Raw genomic sequence first — 20,627 nt, forward strand, 5'->3', positions numbered from 1 at the left:
ACATTTCAATCATAATACACAAATCTCATCCGAATATGTTCATTGTCTGAAATATAATCTGGGGCGACCATCAAGAAAATACAATTATGGAACTTTTATTCTGACAATTATTTCAAGGAGGATGTTGCATCAGCCAATCACACCATGAGGGTCCCAGAGAGACAACTTGCAGGTCAGTAGTCTCTCTCATCTTTACAAATAAATCCTCTTTCTAACTGCTGCAACGTACACATCACATTTGGATATCATGTGGGGTGACCACCCTAAAACTGTGAATAATGAGTTTTATTTGCAAATTTATATTTTGAAGGTAAATTTGTTAGTGATATGTGGTAAGAAGTAGCTAGCTTGGATTCTACAGCAAACCATTAGTCTGTTATATCTGATTAAACTTGAAAACATCATCTGAGGCGACCGAGCATCATGTGGGGCGACCACCGCCGACGGTTTAAATGATAGAAAATACATGTCCTGTGTTTGTAGTTTCTGTATGCTTATGTTTTCATTCATGATATACATTTAGTTATTTGTTTTAACATAACTCTTTCTATATTTCAACATATATTTTTCTAAATTTCCATCATTTCCATACTACTTTAGAGATGACCACTTTTTGACCTTCTTGACACTTCTTCTTGAAAGGCACCATGAAGATCCACCAAGTTGTCATCACAGCCTGCAAAGATCACGCACAGGGAGGTGTCTTGCTTCTGTAAGCACTTAAAGATGAGTCCATGCCCTTGTTATCAGCCAGTAACTGTAGACCTGAAAGCCACCATACGCCAAACTGAGAAACCTGAGCCACCTAAGGAACAAGAAAGTGTTCTGACAACCCGTCAAGCTCTCCACCTGAGCCACCTAGGGAACAAGAAAGTGCCCTAGATCTACAGTATGTGGCAGGTTTGTGATAGTAACCTACAATGAGCTTCCATATGTAGGCCAGGTCCTAAAGGTTGTGGAAGAGGAACTGCAGATCAGCTGTATGCGACAGTCTGATGACAAGAACTTGTTCTTGTGGCCACAAAATCCAGATGTTACTTTCTACTTTAGGAAAGATTTCCATGCTGTCATTTCAGAGCCTGAGCCAGCAACCTCACGTTTCTCGAAGTTGACCTGCCATGACTGGGTAACGTTCAGAAATGCCTGGGGTTAAAGAAATGCCTCCAGATTAAGCCTACAATGTGTCTGGAGTTAGGAAAATGCTAATGTTATGTTAAAGTGTTAAATGAAATAGTAAGGAAAATGCTAATGTTATGATGTTATTGTGTCAAATGAAAATTAAATGAAAATGGTTATGCTGATTCTTTAATAAAAGATTTACATAAAATAGCCAAAACTGCCCGCTGTTTCTCATCATTTGGGGCGAACACCTGTCATGTGGGGTAACCAACAATTGGCAATTCTGTACTAAATTCAAAATTTAATGTCTATCAGTATTGGTTCAAATATTAATCATTGGTATAGCATGCATACGTGGATACTATCTGTACACATTTTAAATCAGTTTTATGAATTCTAGAGTAAAAATATATCTAACGGCTTTATGACCGGGAGACACTGCCATTACAGTTAAAATTTATTTTAAAATGGTTTACAAAAAATGAAAGGACACATGAGTCTATCTTTCTTAAACAATTAATTTAATTACTGATACATATTAAAATATAAGTTATGTTAAGGAAATCTGTTAATTTTGAGATAAATTATGGTCGCCCCAAATGACTTTTTTTTTAAGGTCATTGCCCTATTAATTTAAGTTTAAAAACACTAAAATATCTTTGAAGTTTTCACATACATGCATGTATACACTACATTCCAAATGTTTGGAAAATGACAAAATATATCTTTATTTCAAGTATTTTAAAAATGGGCCACTCAAAGGCCTTATACGTCTTTGACCCACACACTTGTGCTTGGATTGGTCTTCAAAACGCAAAATGGCTGTTTTGAAAAGATGGTGTTGAAATAGCTTGTGTGTTGTCATAGATATGTAACATTACATTTTGGAAATCTATACATAATGGGAGAATGTAAAAATGTCATGACAATGCCTATGCTATGAAGAAACAGAATTTGTACAGGCCCAATGTTTATTACTGTTAGCAACGAGCATAAAATCAGTGTTTTAAGACATAGAAACTAGGGCAGTTTGACATCAGATGAAATCCATTCAAGGAATTCCCAGAAGACTCGACTATGATGAGGCTGTGGCGATCCGGAAACAAGGAAGCTCTCACATTTTTCTAATGTTTAAATGGGGATTTTTATTTACGTCAGATGAAATATATATTCCATGCAGAGGATCCTGTCGATTACCAGTCCAGTCTGTGGGTGTGCGTAGCACAAAAGACACTCGTTTCTAAATATCTATTTTGAAAGATGCCTAGAAATCACAGTAATTCTAAAAAAAACAAAAACAAACGAAAAAAAAAAGCACACTTTAATACAAAAAGATTCCCCTTCTTCAGATGCCAAACTGATTTTCATACTGCATTTTACTTTCCACAACTAGGTTTTAAACATTTACAAGGCACAGTCCAGCATACAGCACGAGGCCATTACACCGAATGACACCCCGGAGCTGTAACCAGCGCCGGCAGATCAATTTAACACCGATCCCTCCACAATCGCAGGCGTGCTTTCCGCCACAGGATAATTGCCCCTGTCTTTACTGATGAGAGGGCTTGTGTAAATTTTTCACCTTTCAGTATTGAACGTAATTGTCCAAAACCCAAACAGCCTCATGAGAATTGACTTGGAGATGCACTCTGGTGTCGTCTGTGGCTTTTCCTTATGAAATATGGATGCCCTGATACTGTTCTATTTTTACCAGCAGCTCTGGATCGGTGCTGGCAGGAGAGGATCACAGTGTGGAGGGCTACCAGGAGTGGGGGCAATGCATAGGTCCTGTTGCCATAGCAACCACTGGCCCAGGGCTGAAATTTTTCTGACAACTGGCTTTTGAGTGTCTTGAAACGTGCCAATTGTTGTACTGGATGCAACAAAGTTGTGCAAGTCAGCAAGTGAAGTGTGGTGCTGGATGTCACGCCGGTGCGCGGGGATGAGCACAGTTTCCTGTGTTAAGAAAGCATACGCCATCCGTGCTCGCGCTGGAGGCGGCCGTCATTCTAAAAATTCTTGATCATCATCAAACACTCTGTTGCAGTCAATGTTCAACATTTAACTTCCAGACGTTTACAAACAGGAAGCTACGCTTTGTATTGGTTAGTACAACCCCTGGCAAAAATTATGGAATCAACGGCCTCGGAGGATGTTCATTCAGTTGTTTAATTTAGTAGAAAAAAAGCAGGTCACAGACATGACACAAAACTAAAGTCATTTCAAATGGCAACTTTCTGGCTTTAAGAAACACTATAAGAAATCAGGAAAAAAAATTGTGGCAGTCAGTAACGGTTACTTTTTTAGACCAAGCAGAGGGAAAAAAATATGGAATCACTCAATTCTGAGGGAAAAATTATGGAATCTTGAAAAACAAAAGAACGCTCCAACACATCACTAGTATTTTGTTGCACCACCTCTGGCTTTTATAACAGCTTGCAGTCTCTGAGGCATGGACTTAATGAGTGACAAACAGTACTCTTCAATCTGGCTCCAACTTTCTCTGATTGCTGTTGCCAGATCAGCTTTGCAGGTTGGAGCCTTGTCATGGACCATTTTCTTCAACTTCCACCAAAGATTTTCAATTGGATTAAGATCCGGACTATTTGTAGGCTATGACATTGACCCTATGTGTCTTTTTGCAAAGAATGTTTTCTCAGTTTTTGCTCTATGGCAAGATGCATTAATATCTTGAAAAATGATTTCATCATCCCCAAACATCCTTTCAATTGATGGGATAAGAAAAGTGTCCAAAATATCAACGTAAACTTGTGCATTTATTGATGATGTAATGACAGCCATCTCCCCAGTGTTTTTACCTGACATGCAGCCCCATATCATCAATGACTGTGGAAATGTACATGTTCTCTTCAGGCAGTCATCTTTATAAATCTCATTGGAATGGCACCAAACAAAAGTTCCAGCATCATCACCTTGCCCAATGCAGATTCAAGATTCATCACTGAATATGAGTTTCATCCAGTCATCCACAGTCCACGATTGCTTTTCCTTAGCCCATTGTAACCTTGTTTTTTTTTTCTATTTAGGTGTTAATGATGGCTTTCGTTTAGCTTTTCTGTATGTAAATCCCATTTCCTTTAGGTGGTTTCTTACAGTTCGGTCACAGACACTGACTCCAGTTTCCTCCCATTCGTTCCTCATTTGTTTTGTTGTGCATTTTCGATTTTTGAGACATATTGCTTTAAGTTTTCTGTCTTGACGCTTTGATGTCTTCCTTGGTCTACCAATATGTTTGCCTTTAACAACCTTCCCATGTTTGTATTTGGTCCAGAGTTTAGACACAGCTGACTGTGAACAACCAACATCTTTTGCAATATTGCATGATGATTTACCCTCTTTTAAGAGTTTGATAATCCTCTCCTTTGTTTCAATTGACATCTCTCGTGTTGGAGCCATGATTCATGTCAGTCCACTTGGTGCAACAGCTCTCCAAGGTGTGATCACTCCTTTTTAGTTGCAGACTAACGAGCAGATCTGATTTGATGCAGGTGTTAGTTTTGGGGATGAAAATTTAGTGTGATTCCATAATTTATTCCTCAGAATTGAGTGAGTCCATATTTTTTTCCCTCTGTTTGGTCTAAAAAAGTAACCGTTACTGACTACCACAATTTTTTTTTTCCTGATTTCTTATAGTGTTAAAGCCAGAAAGTTGCCATTTGAAATGACTTTAGTTTTGTGTCATGTCTGTGATCTGCTTTTTTTCTACAAAATTAAACAACTGAATGAACATCCTCCGAGGCCGGTAATTCCATAATTTTTGCCAGGGGTTGTATTTCGCTATGTTCCATGAACAAATTTACAATGTAACTGTAATGCTGCAGAACTGTGTGTGTGTGTGTGTGTGTGAGAGAGATGGTGATGAAAGGACAAAACTTGCAGTTAGATCCTCTCCCTTGAGGAGTCTAGTGCGTTTTTTTTAATTAGCATTATTCCCTGTGCAGTTTTTCAGCACTTTGATTGTACGCTGTAAAAATAAACAAACACACGTGCTCGCACACGTGCACACACAGGTTACTGTCATCATCTGAGGATAATTGAAATGTGGGGCTGGCATGTTTCCTCTCGCCGTCCCTTCGAGCACAGCTAATTAGAGCTCCACTGCCAAGAGAACACAAAACACAGACACACACACATACACACTTCTCTTTGATCCACGCACATGCCTGCTGTTATGCAAGTTCAATCACCCGACCACCTCAAACATGCAATGCTTTATCGTCCTTGTTTTCTTTTTTTAAAAGGGTACTTGCATCATAAGATAATGTTTTTGTTGTTGTTTGTTTTTTGTAGAGTGGCGACAGTCGCATATTATTACTAATAATTTAATCAGTATAATTATGTTTTTCCCTCTTTGATCTTTATTACATTTGTGGCTGGCGGATTTATAATAGTGAGAAATTAACAGTTGGTAGCACACACAAGAACCTTGTGTGCCCAATTCCACCTTTGAAAATTTTTCTGTTTTATAACAATTTTTTTTTTTTACCCCCACCCTGCCTTTTTTTGTAGGAGGGGTATGTCAGGAGTTGTAACCAAAGAGATTAGGTTAATAGTCATCATACCGCCGTCAGGTCTTTGCACAATTCAAAATTAGCTGCTGTTCACATGATTCTTTGCAATTCAACTTTGTGATGAAAGTTTTCTGGACATTACTGGATTTCTAAATATAGTGCACGCCACTAATTATATATCAGGTACTTTTTTCATGTCAGCGTTAGCTAACAAACTTAATAAAGTAGTGAACGTGAGGAGAAACATGATGCACAGTACTTGGGCAAATATAAGATGGAACACATGACAGAAGGGAAAGTAAAATCAGAATAAAAAAATAGAACGTGTGCCTTTTTGTCGGTACTGCGAATTTGTGTCAGTTAACTTGAAACACTGCACTGAAATTATTCAAATCCTTTGAAAACCCTGCAGTTTGAAAAGTCTGTAGATGAAGGAAGATGTCACATGATGTGCTGCTGCCTGGTGAACATTTACACTTTATGAATGGTTCAAGAATGTGCATCCATATATCAAATTATGAATTTAATATTCAAAGGTTCCAGTGAGGATTGAGTCTCTATGTGCACGAGCATATACGTTGCTTGTTTATTAATATATGATCTGCATTCTTGGAGTCTCCTTTAACCGTTTCTGTTTGTTAAAAAAAAAAAAAAAAAAAATCCATTAAATACCAAAAAATAAACTTCTTTATCGTCTGATATGATTCATTTATTCTTTTTTTTACAGCCCTTCTTTATGCCACCATCTTTGGTAATGTGACAACGATCTTCCAGCAGATGTACGCCAACACGAATCGTTACCATGAGATGCTGAACAGTGTCCGTGACTTCCTTAAGCTCTACCAAGTGCCCAAAGGTTTGAGTGAACGGGTTATGGACTACATCGCGTCTACGTGGTCCATGTCACGAGGCATAGATACAGAGAAGGTACGTCAGACTGTCGACTGTAGCACACTTTGTCCGTCGCGTGACAAGATTGCTATCGGGCTACACACTGTTGGATTGACATCATTAGTTTCACACTTTTGGACAAAATTGTTTGGGAAGACATTTTTTGTAAAACTTATATAGCTAGCTAGATAGGTAGATATAGATAGACCTGTCTGTGTGTGTGTTTATAATGGTGTAAATAATAATAACAAGCACTTAATACCAGTTGCCTTATAATCAGATGCTGATAAAATGACTTGAGTGGGTGGAAATGCAGCAATTAAGACTGAAAGATGATGCAGTGTATCCAGGAAGTATTCACGGCTTCTCAGCACTTTTTTCACATTTTGTTATGTTACAGCCATATTCCAAAATGGCGTAAATTGATTTTTTTTTTCCCTCAAAATTGTACTCACAACACCCCATAATGACATGATAAATGTTTTTTTTATTGAAATTTTTGCAAATTCATTAAAAATAAAATACTAGAAATCAAGCGTACATAAGTATTCACACCCTTTGCTCAATACTTTGTTGATGCACCTTTGGCAGCAATTACAGCCTCAAGTCTTGTTGAATATAATGCCACAAGCTTGGTGCACCTATCTTTTGGGAGTTTTGTCCATTACTCTTTGCACCACCTCTCCATCTCTATCAAGTTGGATGGGGAGTGTTGCTGCACAGTCATTTTTAGATCTCTTCAGAGATGTTCTCTCTGATTCAGGTCTGGGCTCTGGCTGGGACACTCAAGGACATTCATAGAGTTGTCCTGAAGCCAGTCCTTTGACATCTTGGATGTGTGCTTTGGGCCACTGTCCTGTTGAAAGATAAACTGTTGCCCCAGTCTGAGGTCAAGAGTGCTCTGGAGAAGGTTTTCATCAAAGATGCCTCTGTTCATTGCTGCATTCATCTGTCCATCAACCCTGACTAGTCTCCCAGTTCCCGTCGCTTAAAAACATCCCCACAGCATGATGCTGCCACCACCATGTTTCACTGTAGGGATGATGATGCCTGGTACTCACACCAATGACTTCAGTCTTTGTCTCATCAGACCAGACAATTTTGGTTCTCATGGCCTGAGAGTCCTTCAGGTGCCTTTTGGCAAACTCCAGGTGGACTGCCATGTGGGTTTTATTAAGAAGTGGTTTCCGTCTGTCCACTCTACCATACAGGCCTGATTGGTGGATTGCTGCAGAGGTGGTTCTCTCTCCACAGAGGAATGGTGGAGCCTTGACAAAATGACCATTGAGTCACCTCCCTGACTAAGGTCCTTCTCCCCTGATTGTTCAGTTTAGACGGGCAGCCAGCTTCAGGAAGAGTCCTGGTGAATCCAAACTTGTTCCATTTATGGATGATGGAGGTCACTGTGTTCACTGAGACCTTCAAACCAGCAGAAATGTTTCTGTACCCTTCCACAGATTTGTGCCTCGAGACAATCCTGTCTCGGAGGTCTACAGACAATTCCTTTGACGTCATGCTTGGTTTGTGCTCTGACATGCACTGTCAACTGTGGGACCTTATATGTAGACAGGTGTGCGCCTTTCCAAATCATGTCCAGTCAACTGAATTTACCCCAGGTGGACTCCAATTAAGTTGTAGAAACATCTCACGGATGATCAGTGGAAACAGGATGGACTTGAGCTCAATTTTCAGCTTCATGGCAAAGGCTGTGAATACTTACGTACATGTAATTTCTTAGCTTTTTAAATTTTTTAATAAACATGCAAAAGTCTTATAAAAACCTTTTTGACATTGTTATTATGGGGTATTGTGTGTAGAATTTTGAAGAAAAAATGAAATTCATCCATTTTGGAGTAAGGCTGTAACATAAAAATATAGAACACAATGCTAAAGTACCCTCAGCTGTATGAGCATAAAGGAAATACTACATATAGTTTCACTTGGCCAGTTCATGTAGTAGCATCAGTATACTGCCCTTGTGGATCAACCCCAACATAAATTGTAACCTTTTGATCCTGAAAGTAGGACAAGGTCAGCTACCTTCGATGTCCTACAAGTTCATTAGGCTGAGATTACACCCTATAATGTAATGTTGCAAGAATGGATCTAATGAATAAAAGAGTGTGTAGAAAGTATGTGACCTTTGACCACTTCAAATGGGTCAAAGCTAGCCATCTTTGAACTTAAAATGTCGAAAAAGTGCAGTGCTGTGAATATTTTCTGGATGCTCTGTAAATTAGGTTTTTGCAGCTCCAGTTCATTTGAAGCCAGGGAATGCTCACTATCCCATTTAAACCCACATGTCCAGAATCCAGCTGTAGTGAATTTGCAATAAACTAGCTTAGTGGCTTAGTTTGATCAGGAGTTGAACCACCAATATGTAGACCTGGGTTTGATTCCTGGTCATGCTACTTGTCTGTATTATTGGACAAAACACTTCATCTGCATTGTCCAAGTCCACCTAACTGTAAAAGGAGAGCAACCAGCCTTGGCTGGGCAAGTAACTTGCATTGGACTAGCATCCCGTCCAAAGGAGTTGTAGACTTCTTCTTCTTCACCTCCATTCTCCTACAGAGGTATCAGCATCACCAAACATCATAATTTCTAGACCTCAAAGGCTGATGTCCCAGAGACAGGAACGTCAATGACTCCCTTATCCTGAAACAGTCCGGGGAGCTGTTGAAGGCCTGGATCAAAAACAAGTGAACCATTATTCCACAGCACTTGATCAAAAGACTGTGACTGATCCAGAATAGAAACCATTATGTTTTAGCATTGCGTCAAGGTTGTTTTTTTGATGGATTTGTTTATCTTCACGTTATTTTTTTTTTTTTTTCTCTCCACTCTGTTGTTGACAGGTCTTACAGATATGCCCCAAGGACATGAGGGCAGATATTTGTGTTCATCTCAATCGGAAGGTTTTTAAAGAGCACCCAGCTTTTCGACTGGCCAGTGACGGGTGCCTCAGAGCGCTGGCCATGGAGTTTCAAACCATCCACTGTGCTCCTGGTGACCTGATCTACCACGCTGGCGAAAGCGTGGACAGCCTTTGTTTTGTGGTTTCGGGATCACTGGAGGTTATTCAAGACGATGAGGTGGTGGCAATTTTAGGTAAGTTAAAGTGAGTTCATGTGTTGTTTTAATCATTAAATTAATGATTTTTTTTTAACTCGGTTCCACAACAACACTTTGAGGATTTAAAAGTTCCATAAGTTCCAAAAGTTCTGACTAAATTGAAATCAGGATCAAAGAAACCTCACTAAATGTCATCACTTGCCTCCAGTGCCAAAACACGTCCCTGTGAAACCTTTCATAAAGATCTGACTGTTATAAATTAAACCTGTCTGCAGACATCATGCCCACAGAGGCACAAGGAGCTGTGTGTTTTTTTAAAAGGATGTTAAAGGTTCTTCAGCTTTCGAAAGATGAGCCATTGTAATCTTTCAGGATATAAGGCTTAGAAATTGATCTTTTATGTTTTTAAATGCACCTCAGACCTGAAGCTGGGAGAAATAACACAAAACAGATGTCCCATTCTCTTGCCTGTAACCACATTTTTTAATCTGTGACACACATCAGTAACAAAAGGCTTTGAGTGACGAGAGTAGTCATTTCACAGGTGGAAATAGTTAATTCATTTTCGCACAGACTCTGTACAGTATCTCCAGTTGCGTGTTGAATCCACTCATTCACATGCACATCTCTCAGTTACTTTCATTAGAGTGTTCTGTGACTGTTTAAATCTTCGCTCGGATGGCCAGAACTATTTTGCTGTTCTTTGTGCCCATGTCTTAGCTTGACTAGTCACTGTCACCGGAAGCTCTACAACAGCAGACAGTTTCCTCAAATAGCTACTATGTGAAGTAAAGGCATAGAGTTGGATATAGTGAAGCTAGAGGGCGGAGTCACGCCTGGCCGTGTGCTGCCACGGATCATGCGCTGCCATTACCAAAGAGGGCAAAAAGCCGTACAGTTCAATGCTACGAGTGACACGGTGTGATCGTGCTGTTTTCAGGCAGAAAATGTAACCTAAAATGCCGTATTCATGTGTCTGCATCCACTGCTGCAACTGCAGGAAACCAGGGATTAACATTTGCTCAATGAGAAATTGTAACCAGCCATGTTAATGCATGTTTGCATTCACTCTCTTTAATCCTACAGTCACCTCCAGAGTGTGCACTGAGCATTATTTTGTGCCAAGCTGGAAATTTCACATCATTAGAATCTTGGGTCAACGAGATCACAAGAATTTATCCGTGGATTTATTTACATTGCATGATGCACTGTGATGTATTTAGCGATGGCCGAGTCGCAAGTGTGTTTCCATGTCAGTGTTAGGCCCGGGTGTTATGATCCTGAAGCCCTGCTATTTCTGCCAGGAAGCTAAGAAATTTAACTCTTGTTTTATTCTAATTTAATTAATAATATTATTTTAATTAAAAAGTGAACCAAAAACAGGTCCATGTCAGCCCATTGTAGTGATTACCCTCGGTACTTCTGCATTCACTCAACATGGACACTGTATTGCGCATTGCCACATTAACCACCTCTGACTGGGGGATCCCGATGGCGTTCCCAGACATAATCTTTCCACCTAGTCCTAGTTCTTCCCCGGCGTCTACTTCCAGCTAGACATGCCTGGAACACCTCCCTAGGAAGGCGCCCAGGGGGCATCCTTACCAGATGCCTGAACCACCTCAGCTGGCTCCTTTCAACGTGAAGGAGCAGCGGCTCTACTCCGAGGTTCTCATGGATGATTGAGCTTCTCACCTTATCTCTAAGGGAGACGCCAGCCACCCTCCTGAGGAAACACATTTCAGCTGCTTTTGTAGATATACGTAATTTATACATTTCTTTATGGCTCCAGTCTCATGGTGTTCAACTCGTTCTACATTCTGTCTCCTGCACTGTTGTGGCATAATGGCTTTGCCATGATTGGAACAAAGTGTTTTTGTTATCTTATTGCGTTATCTACCCTCTTCCGCCTACTTACTTTCTTTGTGATCAGCACTTTATTGGCCATTTCTGACTGCAGTGAAAGCTGAGCTCTTTGGGGAGCTTCTGAGTGAGCGTTTGGACACAAATTTGTTTGTCATGGAAACATGATCCATCAGTAACATTTTGATTATGACCCGCTCAGCGTTATGTTATCTTCAAACAGCCGAAATTCTCAATAGAGGATGGATCATACATTTGGGAACTGTCTGTATTTAAGGGTCTTTGTTTTTCTGACATTACTCATGAGGAAGACTTCAGTACAAATTTACACATCTTTAGTTTCTTGCTTACACTTGAATTTGGGCAGCATAGTTGTTTTTTTGTTTTTACTTGGTTTGTCAAATGAGTGATTCGGTGAGTGATGGATAGCATGCTGTTCAACATCAATATTATGCTCTTGCTACCTTTTTAGAATAATCAATGTGTCATGGGGGAGCGGCAGGTGTAGGCACGAAAAACGAAGCATCACGTGATAAACAAGTTTCTACTGTGAATCAAATCCTCATTAGCTTAATGGCACATGGCAACATATGATGCCCACTTGCAAACAAGGAGCGTCTCATCTGTTCTTCTGACTACTGCTGCTCATCTTCCGTTGGACCCGTCTGTAGCCCCCAAGTGGTACACAAGCTCAAAATCACGGTCATTCATCAGAATATCAATAAGTTTGTTCAGTACATTTGCAGCTGGAAAGTTTTTTTTTTTTTTTTTTTACACCTGCAAAGGCCAGATACATGACCTTCAAGTCCCTCAAGGAAACAGTCGGATGTTATTCAAAGTATTACTGACCTTGACTTCGTGGATGATGCTGTGATCTTTGCGAAATCAATGGACATCCTGATTGCCGCACTTGAGAAGATGAGCAAGGAATCTGTGTCCAGGTAGGTTGTCAGGTTAACTGGACTTTTTTGGTTCCTTGAAGATGTCTTCAAGGAACAAAAGTCCTGTTGTCCTGACCTAGTTGGATCCCATAACCTGGATGACTGATAATCTCCACAGCATCTGGGTTTGTGATTCTCCTGGATCAAGACTAAGATCCAGACTTTCAAAGACTTCCTGAATTCAGCCATCAGAAGTGTATCTGTGTGCAACGTAAGTGTTGAACTTGTAGAGAGATTCGCTTATCTTGGCAGTGATGCTCATGTCTCTGGATCCTCTTTCCTTGAGATCAAGACAAGCCTGAAAGAGCTTATGGCATCATAAAGCCACTGGACAGAAGTGTTTGGCAGTGCCTGGTCCTACTTCTTCTGGTCTTACTGTATGGTTGTGAGACTTGGATAATAACCAGTGATTTAAGGCAACAACTGGATGTCTTTAGTTCTAGTTCTCTTCAGAGGATCCTTGGGTACCACTGGAAGGAAAAGTTATTCAGGGACACTCAAAATGCATGAATTGTGACTTAACGTCAGCTGTGACATTTTGGCCATGTGGAGTGTTTATCTGGAAATGATCTAGTACGCGGTTGCATAAGTGTTGTGGACCCCAGCAGCTAAAATTCCATGGGGACGCCCACGTTTCACCTGGCTGCAGCAGATAGTTACTTTATGGTGGAGAGGTGGAGTTGGACTGGCTGTCTTCTGGGTGGTTGACGTCCAGGACCCAGGGAGATTCTATGGTGTGATGGATGCCATGATGTGCAACATCAACGCATGTTACCAAACTGTTGAAATGAAAATCACGGATAAGATCACTTTAATTCTGAGCCTAATGGCTTCTTCTGGTTTATGGTCACACTGACCTTTTCAAATGTATAAAAGGTTTAAAGGTAAAGAAGCGTGACGTGTGAGCTGGTTCTAGCTGGGAATCAAATGTTACAACTGAAGATCACGACTAGTTGTTGCTGATAATCAGATAAAGTAATTCAGTGTGTGGCTTTTGGGGATTCCTCATATTCTGCTTCAGATCACATCTTACACCTTGTTCCTCAAAAATGATAAGAAGTACTTTCTTAGTGATGATTTGAGTTGCACTGTCAGAATAAATATATCACATTTAACTTTCTAAGGATGTTTGCAACATTAAGTCACATTATGTCTAATGCATACAAATACAGCAGCAACACATTATTTAAAAAAAAAAAAAATCTAAAATACATCTTTCTTTACAGGTAAGGGGGACGTATTTGGGGATGTTTTCTGGAAAGAGGTGACTCTGGCTCAAGCCTGCGCCAACGTCCGAGCGCTGACCTACTGTGACCTTCACATCATTAAGCGCGATGCTTTACAGAAGGTGCTGGAATTCTACACGGCGTTCGCCAACCATTTCTCACGAAATCTGCTGCTTACTTACAACCTACGCAAAAGGGTGAGTCAAACTTTAAGTCAATTTACAGCGTTCATTTCACCTGGAGAGGTGACAAAATGGATTTTTTTCCATCTGCGTCAGACACTCAAAGCGCTTTACACATTAATGCCTCACATTCACCCCAATGTCACGGTGCTGCCATGCAAGACGCCCACTACACACCGGGAGCAACTAGGGGATTAAGGACCTTGCTCAAGGGCCCTTAGTGACTTTCCGGTCAGGCTGGGATTTGAACCGAGGATCCTCTAGTCTCAAGCCCAATGCTTTAACCACTAGACCATCGCCTCCCCTAACTGCATTGTGATCTTTTTTTTTTTTTTTTTTTTTTGTGAAATTATACCTCTTTACCATGTACATTATGCATTTGAATAGATGAAGGGTCATTATACGCATTGAAAACTGGTAATAAAGACAAAAAAATTCCTCCTGGATGTTTTCCATGGAAGCCTGCTGCAGCCAGAGCTAATCTGCTGTTCCCAGCTCTTGATTGGCTGAAAACACTTCACTGTCACTTAGCAGTGGGTGGAGCAGGGAGAGCTGGAAACGTGCAGGGCAGATGATCTCCAGGAGCAGGGTCGATGACCCCTGGTTTAAGGTCACCAACTTTAATTGAAAATCAAAGTTGTTTATATGCTTTGTGGTTTGAGCCACAGACAAGAGGAGGAAAAAATATGCACCTACTACTAGTTATAAATCATAAAATGTGCTCAGATGTAGACCCCCAACGTTAAATAAATGTAAAAAAAAAAAAATCACATTTAAAACTCTGCTAGTACTTGTACTTAAAGTGATTGCCCTTACTACATTTTTATTGTGATGTTTTGTACTTTTCTGCCCAGAATCACTTTGTACACTTTTTCTACACGTACAGATTGCATTACTTTTCCCAACTGTTCCTCCTCAGGGAAAAGTGCGACAGTGAAAAAAGTAATTCATGCAAATGTTCTATACCGGTGCCAAGGTTTGCATGCCAGCAGATGTCTTAGACCAAATGAAATAACCTGTACAATATGGCTTAAACTTTTAGTCATCAAACTTTAAAATACTTGAAAGTAGATAACCAAAGCTGTTTTAACAGTCCAAAGAAAATATTAAACCGTATAAAAGTAGTCGTTAACAATGTCGTGGGAGCAGAGCCAACGGAATGATGGTGACAAATGTCCGCTGTTAATTGTGCACAAGAATTATTCAACAGCACAAATTATTTTCTTCCCCTCGGGTGCTTCAAAGCTCTCTACCCCATTTTTCTTTTCTTCATTCCAAACTTTTGCTGTTGCTTCAAGAACCAAACACATAGAACATTTAGATAATGTACATTTTCTACATTTAGAAAAACAAAAGTATCTGAGTGGCCAGAATAACCCGAAACATTCATATTTGATGATTTTTCATCTGAGGGTAAACAGGCAGAGCTACTACCAGATCCAAAAACACATTACACAGATCCCATACATAAAGTCACTCCCACATCCTTCTCTCACAAATGAACAGCTGTAACATCAAGAACGTGGCTGTTACTTCAAGTCATTACCTCATTTATAATACAGTCGCCCTGCCCAAGAGTACCTACACGAAGAGGCAATCTTCTCTGCTGCATGAACTTAACTATTCACCAAAATATATGCAGCAAGAAAATCTAGTAATGGTGTTTTCAAATGGAAATGGCGACGCTGCATTTTCGATGAGAAATCCAGCATGACACACCTGCATTCACATGCTTTAAAGCTCAAAAACACTGCTTATGTGAGTGATGAGAAGAATGGATGTGGACTTGTATCTGTTTTTCCTCAATAATCTTTGAGCTTGTGCTTATTTAATTTCAGCCTCATAAATGACGGATGGGCCGACCAATTAAGACAAGAGCAATGCATAGTATATGTGCCCAACCTGGATGTAGTTGGAGTGGGCATTCCCATTATTGAAAGGAACCATTCTCTCATAGAGATCAAACCTCACATAAACTTTCAGGTCAAACACCAAAAGCGTTCTCAAGTTATTTAACAAAAAACAAATTCAAAATGGCTGCCATAGCCACCATCTTGGATTAGCGGTAGCACACATCATTGGAAAGAGCATTCTTCTGACATCATTCCCCCAACCTTAATAGGTCAGGAGCATAAAAATAACTTCCACACTGGCTCAAGCGCAGTTTGTGAACTTGATTAATGAATGAACAGAAACAGACTGACCTATAGTGGAAATTAACTGGAAACATTTTGTCATGTTAGAAGGACAATTCTTCAGAAAGTTTTTCTTTCTCTCTCTCCCCATACATACAGGGTGTCCCAAAAAACGTGCCACAAAAATTAAGCCATAGAAAATCTCTTGGATACTGATATTTGTCATATGTCATCTTGAAGCATGTGCTCAGTATGTGCACCGCTCCTCTGGTTCGGCCACATCTCTCTTTAACATTGTCAACAGTTCTGTCAGTTTGAAACTTCTTTACAATCCTCCATATTGTCTTTCTGTCTGGAGTTTTTCTAATTGCAACATGACATTGATATTGTCATTGGGTTTGCACGATCAATTTGGTCTCAAGTAGAATTCCACCAGTTTTGCATCACCACTCTTAGCTTCAAAGTGGAGTAGAGGTGAGAAGGATTTTCTCTCATCAAAACAGATCAAATCTAGGCTTGCATCTCAGATGTACCTTCTGGCAATTTGCAGCTAAACTTTCAGGTCTTCCTTTTAAGAAAATCTTCCTCTGTACCACTTCATCATGGAGCTGTGTAACTGGTGATACAAAATGCAAAGCTTGCATTGTGCACAATTTCTCCAGTCACAGCCACAGAAGCCTATAATTTCTTCTGGGTTGTCTGGGTACCTTGTTGGTAGTAGATAGTTTTTGAGAACTATTTACTCCATGTAGATTTACCACAGAGTGCCATGCTGTTTGTATTTCTTCATAACTGATGTAAATAAAGTCCAAGACACATTCAGTGGCAGCTTCACCATCAGAGAGCCTCGTCCACAACTACCACAAAAGACTCCAAGCTGTCGTTGCGTTGATGTTAAAGTGGTACACGGTATTAAGTTCAGGGGTATGTAAACTTTTGATCAGGGTAGTTTTGGTAGTTTCTGTTGTCATTATGATTTTAAAAAAGTAAACAGTTGTTTCACAATAAATGGCTTCATCCAACCACTGACCATGAGTGAAAAAAGTCTGTGTTATCATTCATATTCTCTGAAAAATGGCCAAAACCCCCCCAAACGTTTGCTAGGGTATGTAAACGTTTGAGCACAACTGTAGTACTAAAGACAGACAACTTTGAAGATATCCCAGAACATCACGGTTGCTATCTTGGATTTTGCTATTTATTATACTCAGTGGAAAACCTGAGCATGGCATAATAACAACAGTTTAAAAAAATAAATCAAACGATGTCTATGCAAAATTTAGTGCTTTTATCGTGCGCTGAACAACTGTTGTGATATTTTACACATATCTGCCCCTCTACAACGATAACGGCTACATGAACTAGGGTTGAGACAACTAATGAAACTTATTAGTCGACTAGTCGGTGACTTAATTTGACATTGAATGAGTTAAGCTTGTTTCGGGTTTTCATGTGAAACTCAAATGTGACATTTATTTTAACAAATATAAGCACAAAATCACGAATACAAAAAAAAAGTAGTAGCATTCATTTACTAGGCATAGACAACCTGTTTGAGCCGACTAATTCACCTGCCGAGGTTCACACACTTAATAAATGGCTTTCGACTAGTCGACCAAAAAAAAAAAAAAACAGCCTACTGGTCGGATGTTAGTTAGTCGTAGTCAACTATTATGACTAGTCGTCCCATCCCTACTCAGAACTGGTGGTAATAATGCTTGAAAAGCTGTTGTCCAATAGCTGCTGCATGTTAAGCAGCGTGTCGTCACTTGCTGAATCCTGAGGCACAATATGAACTTTCCCCTGTATTGTGGGAATAGCACTGACATTTACAGAGCACACATGCATTTTGAGCCCGACACTAGACAACTGTCCTCACACCAAACAGTCAATAAGCCACTCAGATATGATCATGCAGTTATACGCTATTCACCTGAAGAAGTGATATATCTGACAGGCGTTGTGTTATCATCAGTGTCAGCTGCTGTTAAAAACTGACATTTCTGAGTATACAAATTATTGGTGATCATTCCTGACTGGTTGCTATAAAGTCTGTACTTTTTCTTCTAGATCATCTTCCGAAAGATCAGCGATGTGAAACGAGAGGAAGAAGAGCGGCAGAGACGTAAAAACGAAGCGCCACTGAATTTACCGCCAGACCACCCTGTACGAAAACTCTTCCAGCGCTTTCGACAGCAGAAGGAAGCTCGCATGGCAACTACGAAACGCAGTCTGCGTGAACACGATATCGAGAAGGGCCACGAGTACGTGGATGCACATTTAGATAAATCCACAGTTGCTCCTACCAGTATTGTCACAGTCACGGAAAGCCCAGCAACACCCTCATCCTCATCGCCACTGTCTTCATCACCACCCAGTAGTGCCCCTTCAGACAAGGTTATGCTCCAAGTGCCCTCCACCATTTCCTTTGTAGGCTGCCGGCCTGAAGAACCTGTCAAAGTAAAAGGCTGGGGTCGCTTCAAAGAGGCCTCAGCTAAAGCCGACAACTGGAATAAAGTGTCCAAGGCCGAATCCATGGAAACTTTGCCTGAACGGACCAAGGTGCATGAATCCCAGACGACACTAAAGAAGACTGACTCCTGTGACAGCGGTATCACCAAAAGTGACCTGCGCCTGGACAAAGCAGATGAGTTCCACAGTACCCCACAGGACCACAGTCCAGTCCAGCCGGAGATCCGGCACGCCTTCTATCCCATCCCAGAGCAAACGCTTCAGGCTTCGCTCCAGGAGTTGAAGCTGGAGTTGAAAGACGACCTTAAAAACCTGAATGTTCGAATGTGTGGCTTGGAGGCGCAACTCACAGAAGCACTTCAACTCCTCAAAGCACGGAAATCCCCTCCTGGCTCGCCACAGCCGCTCTTTGACATTTCTAGACCAGCTTCGCCAGAACTGGACAAAGACGACATTTTCTCTTAAAGCATGGAAGGAGCGCTTTGAAGAGTCGGTCAACAGAACACCATGAACTCAGCTGGAGTCCAGTAATATCCAGATTACTTGGATAGCTGAGGCTGCATTCGGCACACTGTTCAGAGTGGGCACCGTTGCGGTCTTTAAGACCCACAGTTCCTTATCTCAGGTGTACGTGTTGGTGTTAACAAGCGGACATTGTGGTAAAGTCCAGGCAAAAACCAAAGTCTTGGAGTTTTACAGTTGCAGGTTTGGTGCAAGGTTACAGACATAACTGACAGCTGTATGCTTGTATATAAGTTTATATTTATTTTAAATTGTACTATAACAGCAAAATCAGTGTTGCGGTTATCGATTTTAGCTCGAGTCCAAAAACATTCAATTCTTAACAAAGTTTGTGAGTCTAAGACAGACTGTGTTTGTTGCTCCAGTGTAGATGGCATGATTCACTGGTTTATTCCATCATTTCTATAAGAAAGAGTCCTCTGCATGACATATTATGCATCAAAATGCAAATGGTGCCTATTTAATTAACTGAAGCCAGGGACTCAGTCATTTGCATTATTTGCAGCAACCCTGTAAAAGGTCATTGGAAATGTCGAAACTTCCAACAACTGATGAACTCCGCTGCTATTCCAGCCCCCAGTATCATCATGAATTATACACAGACAGCTCTGGCAAAGCAATCCGATTTATCAAATGTCTTCAGGCAGCACTTCCTTAAAATGAATGCGTTTAATGAAAAAAATGAAAAATGGAATGTAATAGTTAAGTAGTTTAACAGCAGTTAGCAAGTTTCCCCACTGGCTGCTGTCGCATACTTATTCTCCTGTACAAACACACGGACTGTAACGTTACAGGTATATTAAAGCTTTACAGATTTAGGTCTGGTGATGCATAATTCGGTAAAGCAGATGGCACAATGCTGCGCTGCTTTGATTGTGTGACTTAAACAATAAACAATGCCTGGTTGGATATTACTCAACTGTAAGTTGTGGTTGTCAAGAGAAATTGCTGTCCGTCCGTACAGTAAAAGCTTCCGCGTCCTAAAACACGAGCACCATAAAATTCTCAAAATGGACATTTTTACACATTAATACTGGGAGGTCAAAATTTTGCCTGCCTGCCTGCCAAAAAAAAAAGACATTTATAAATGCCCTTTTTACTTAATTTTGTGTTAAAAGTAGGAAACCTAAGAGAAGCCCTGAAATGCTCACATCACCGCATGATGGTGACAAAAGCTGTTCAAATGTGAGGTAAGATTGTGGCTGTTTATTAATTTGAGATGTTTTGGTGAAAATGAGATGGGCTGATGGCTAAACGTCAACTTCCAGTTGCGTCCCTTGTCCTTATGGGCAGTTTACTTGTTAACACAGCAAATCTTATTTTTGTGTAGAGCCCAGCCCAGAATATCAAAGATGGGACAAGCTTTTTTCCACACATCTCATTCTGTGATGTTCCAGCAGTTTTTTTTTTTTGTTTTTTTTTCCCCCCTTGTCCGGATTGGCAAAGACCTCTGAGATGATTATTTTTACAGTTAAAGAATGTACAGTTGCAGTTGTTTGTCCCGTTTCATCTTCACATTCATCCAGAAGGATGGAAAAGTTGACATACAACGAGATATACGTAGAACAAAAACAAAAAAACAATTTATTTGTTACATAAGTGACTGTGGTTGCTTGACTTGTGATTAATTCACAATTACAAAATTACTTTTAAGAGTAACAAAATATAA

The 20,627-nt window shown here is 40.3% G+C and overlaps 1 protein-coding gene across 4 annotated transcripts in view; it reads left to right on the top strand.

Annotated features, from left to right (window-relative positions):
- kcnh1a (potassium voltage-gated channel, subfamily H (eag-related), member 1a) overlaps nucleotides 1–19,872 on the top strand; it is an 82,396-nt gene extending 62,524 nt beyond the window's left edge. For all 4 annotated transcript variants that reach the window (XM_034184252.1, XM_034184254.1, XM_034184253.1 and 1 more), the window contains 4 exons: nucleotides 6,379–6,578; nucleotides 9,401–9,653; nucleotides 13,648–13,844; nucleotides 18,035–19,872. In XM_034184252.1, the coding sequence (XP_034040143.1) occupies nucleotides 6,379–6,578; nucleotides 9,401–9,653; nucleotides 13,648–13,844; nucleotides 18,035–18,901 (1,517 nt within the window). In that variant the 3' untranslated portion in view covers nucleotides 18,902–19,872. The remainder of the gene's footprint in view (nucleotides 1–6,378; nucleotides 6,579–9,400; nucleotides 9,654–13,647; nucleotides 13,845–18,034) is intronic.
- Nucleotides 19,873–20,627: the final 755 nt, after the last annotated feature.

This window comes from Thalassophryne amazonica, chromosome 13 (genome assembly GCF_902500255.1).
Source record: "Thalassophryne amazonica chromosome 13, fThaAma1.1, whole genome shotgun sequence".
Taxonomy (NCBI): domain Eukaryota; kingdom Metazoa; phylum Chordata; class Actinopteri; order Batrachoidiformes; family Batrachoididae; genus Thalassophryne; species Thalassophryne amazonica.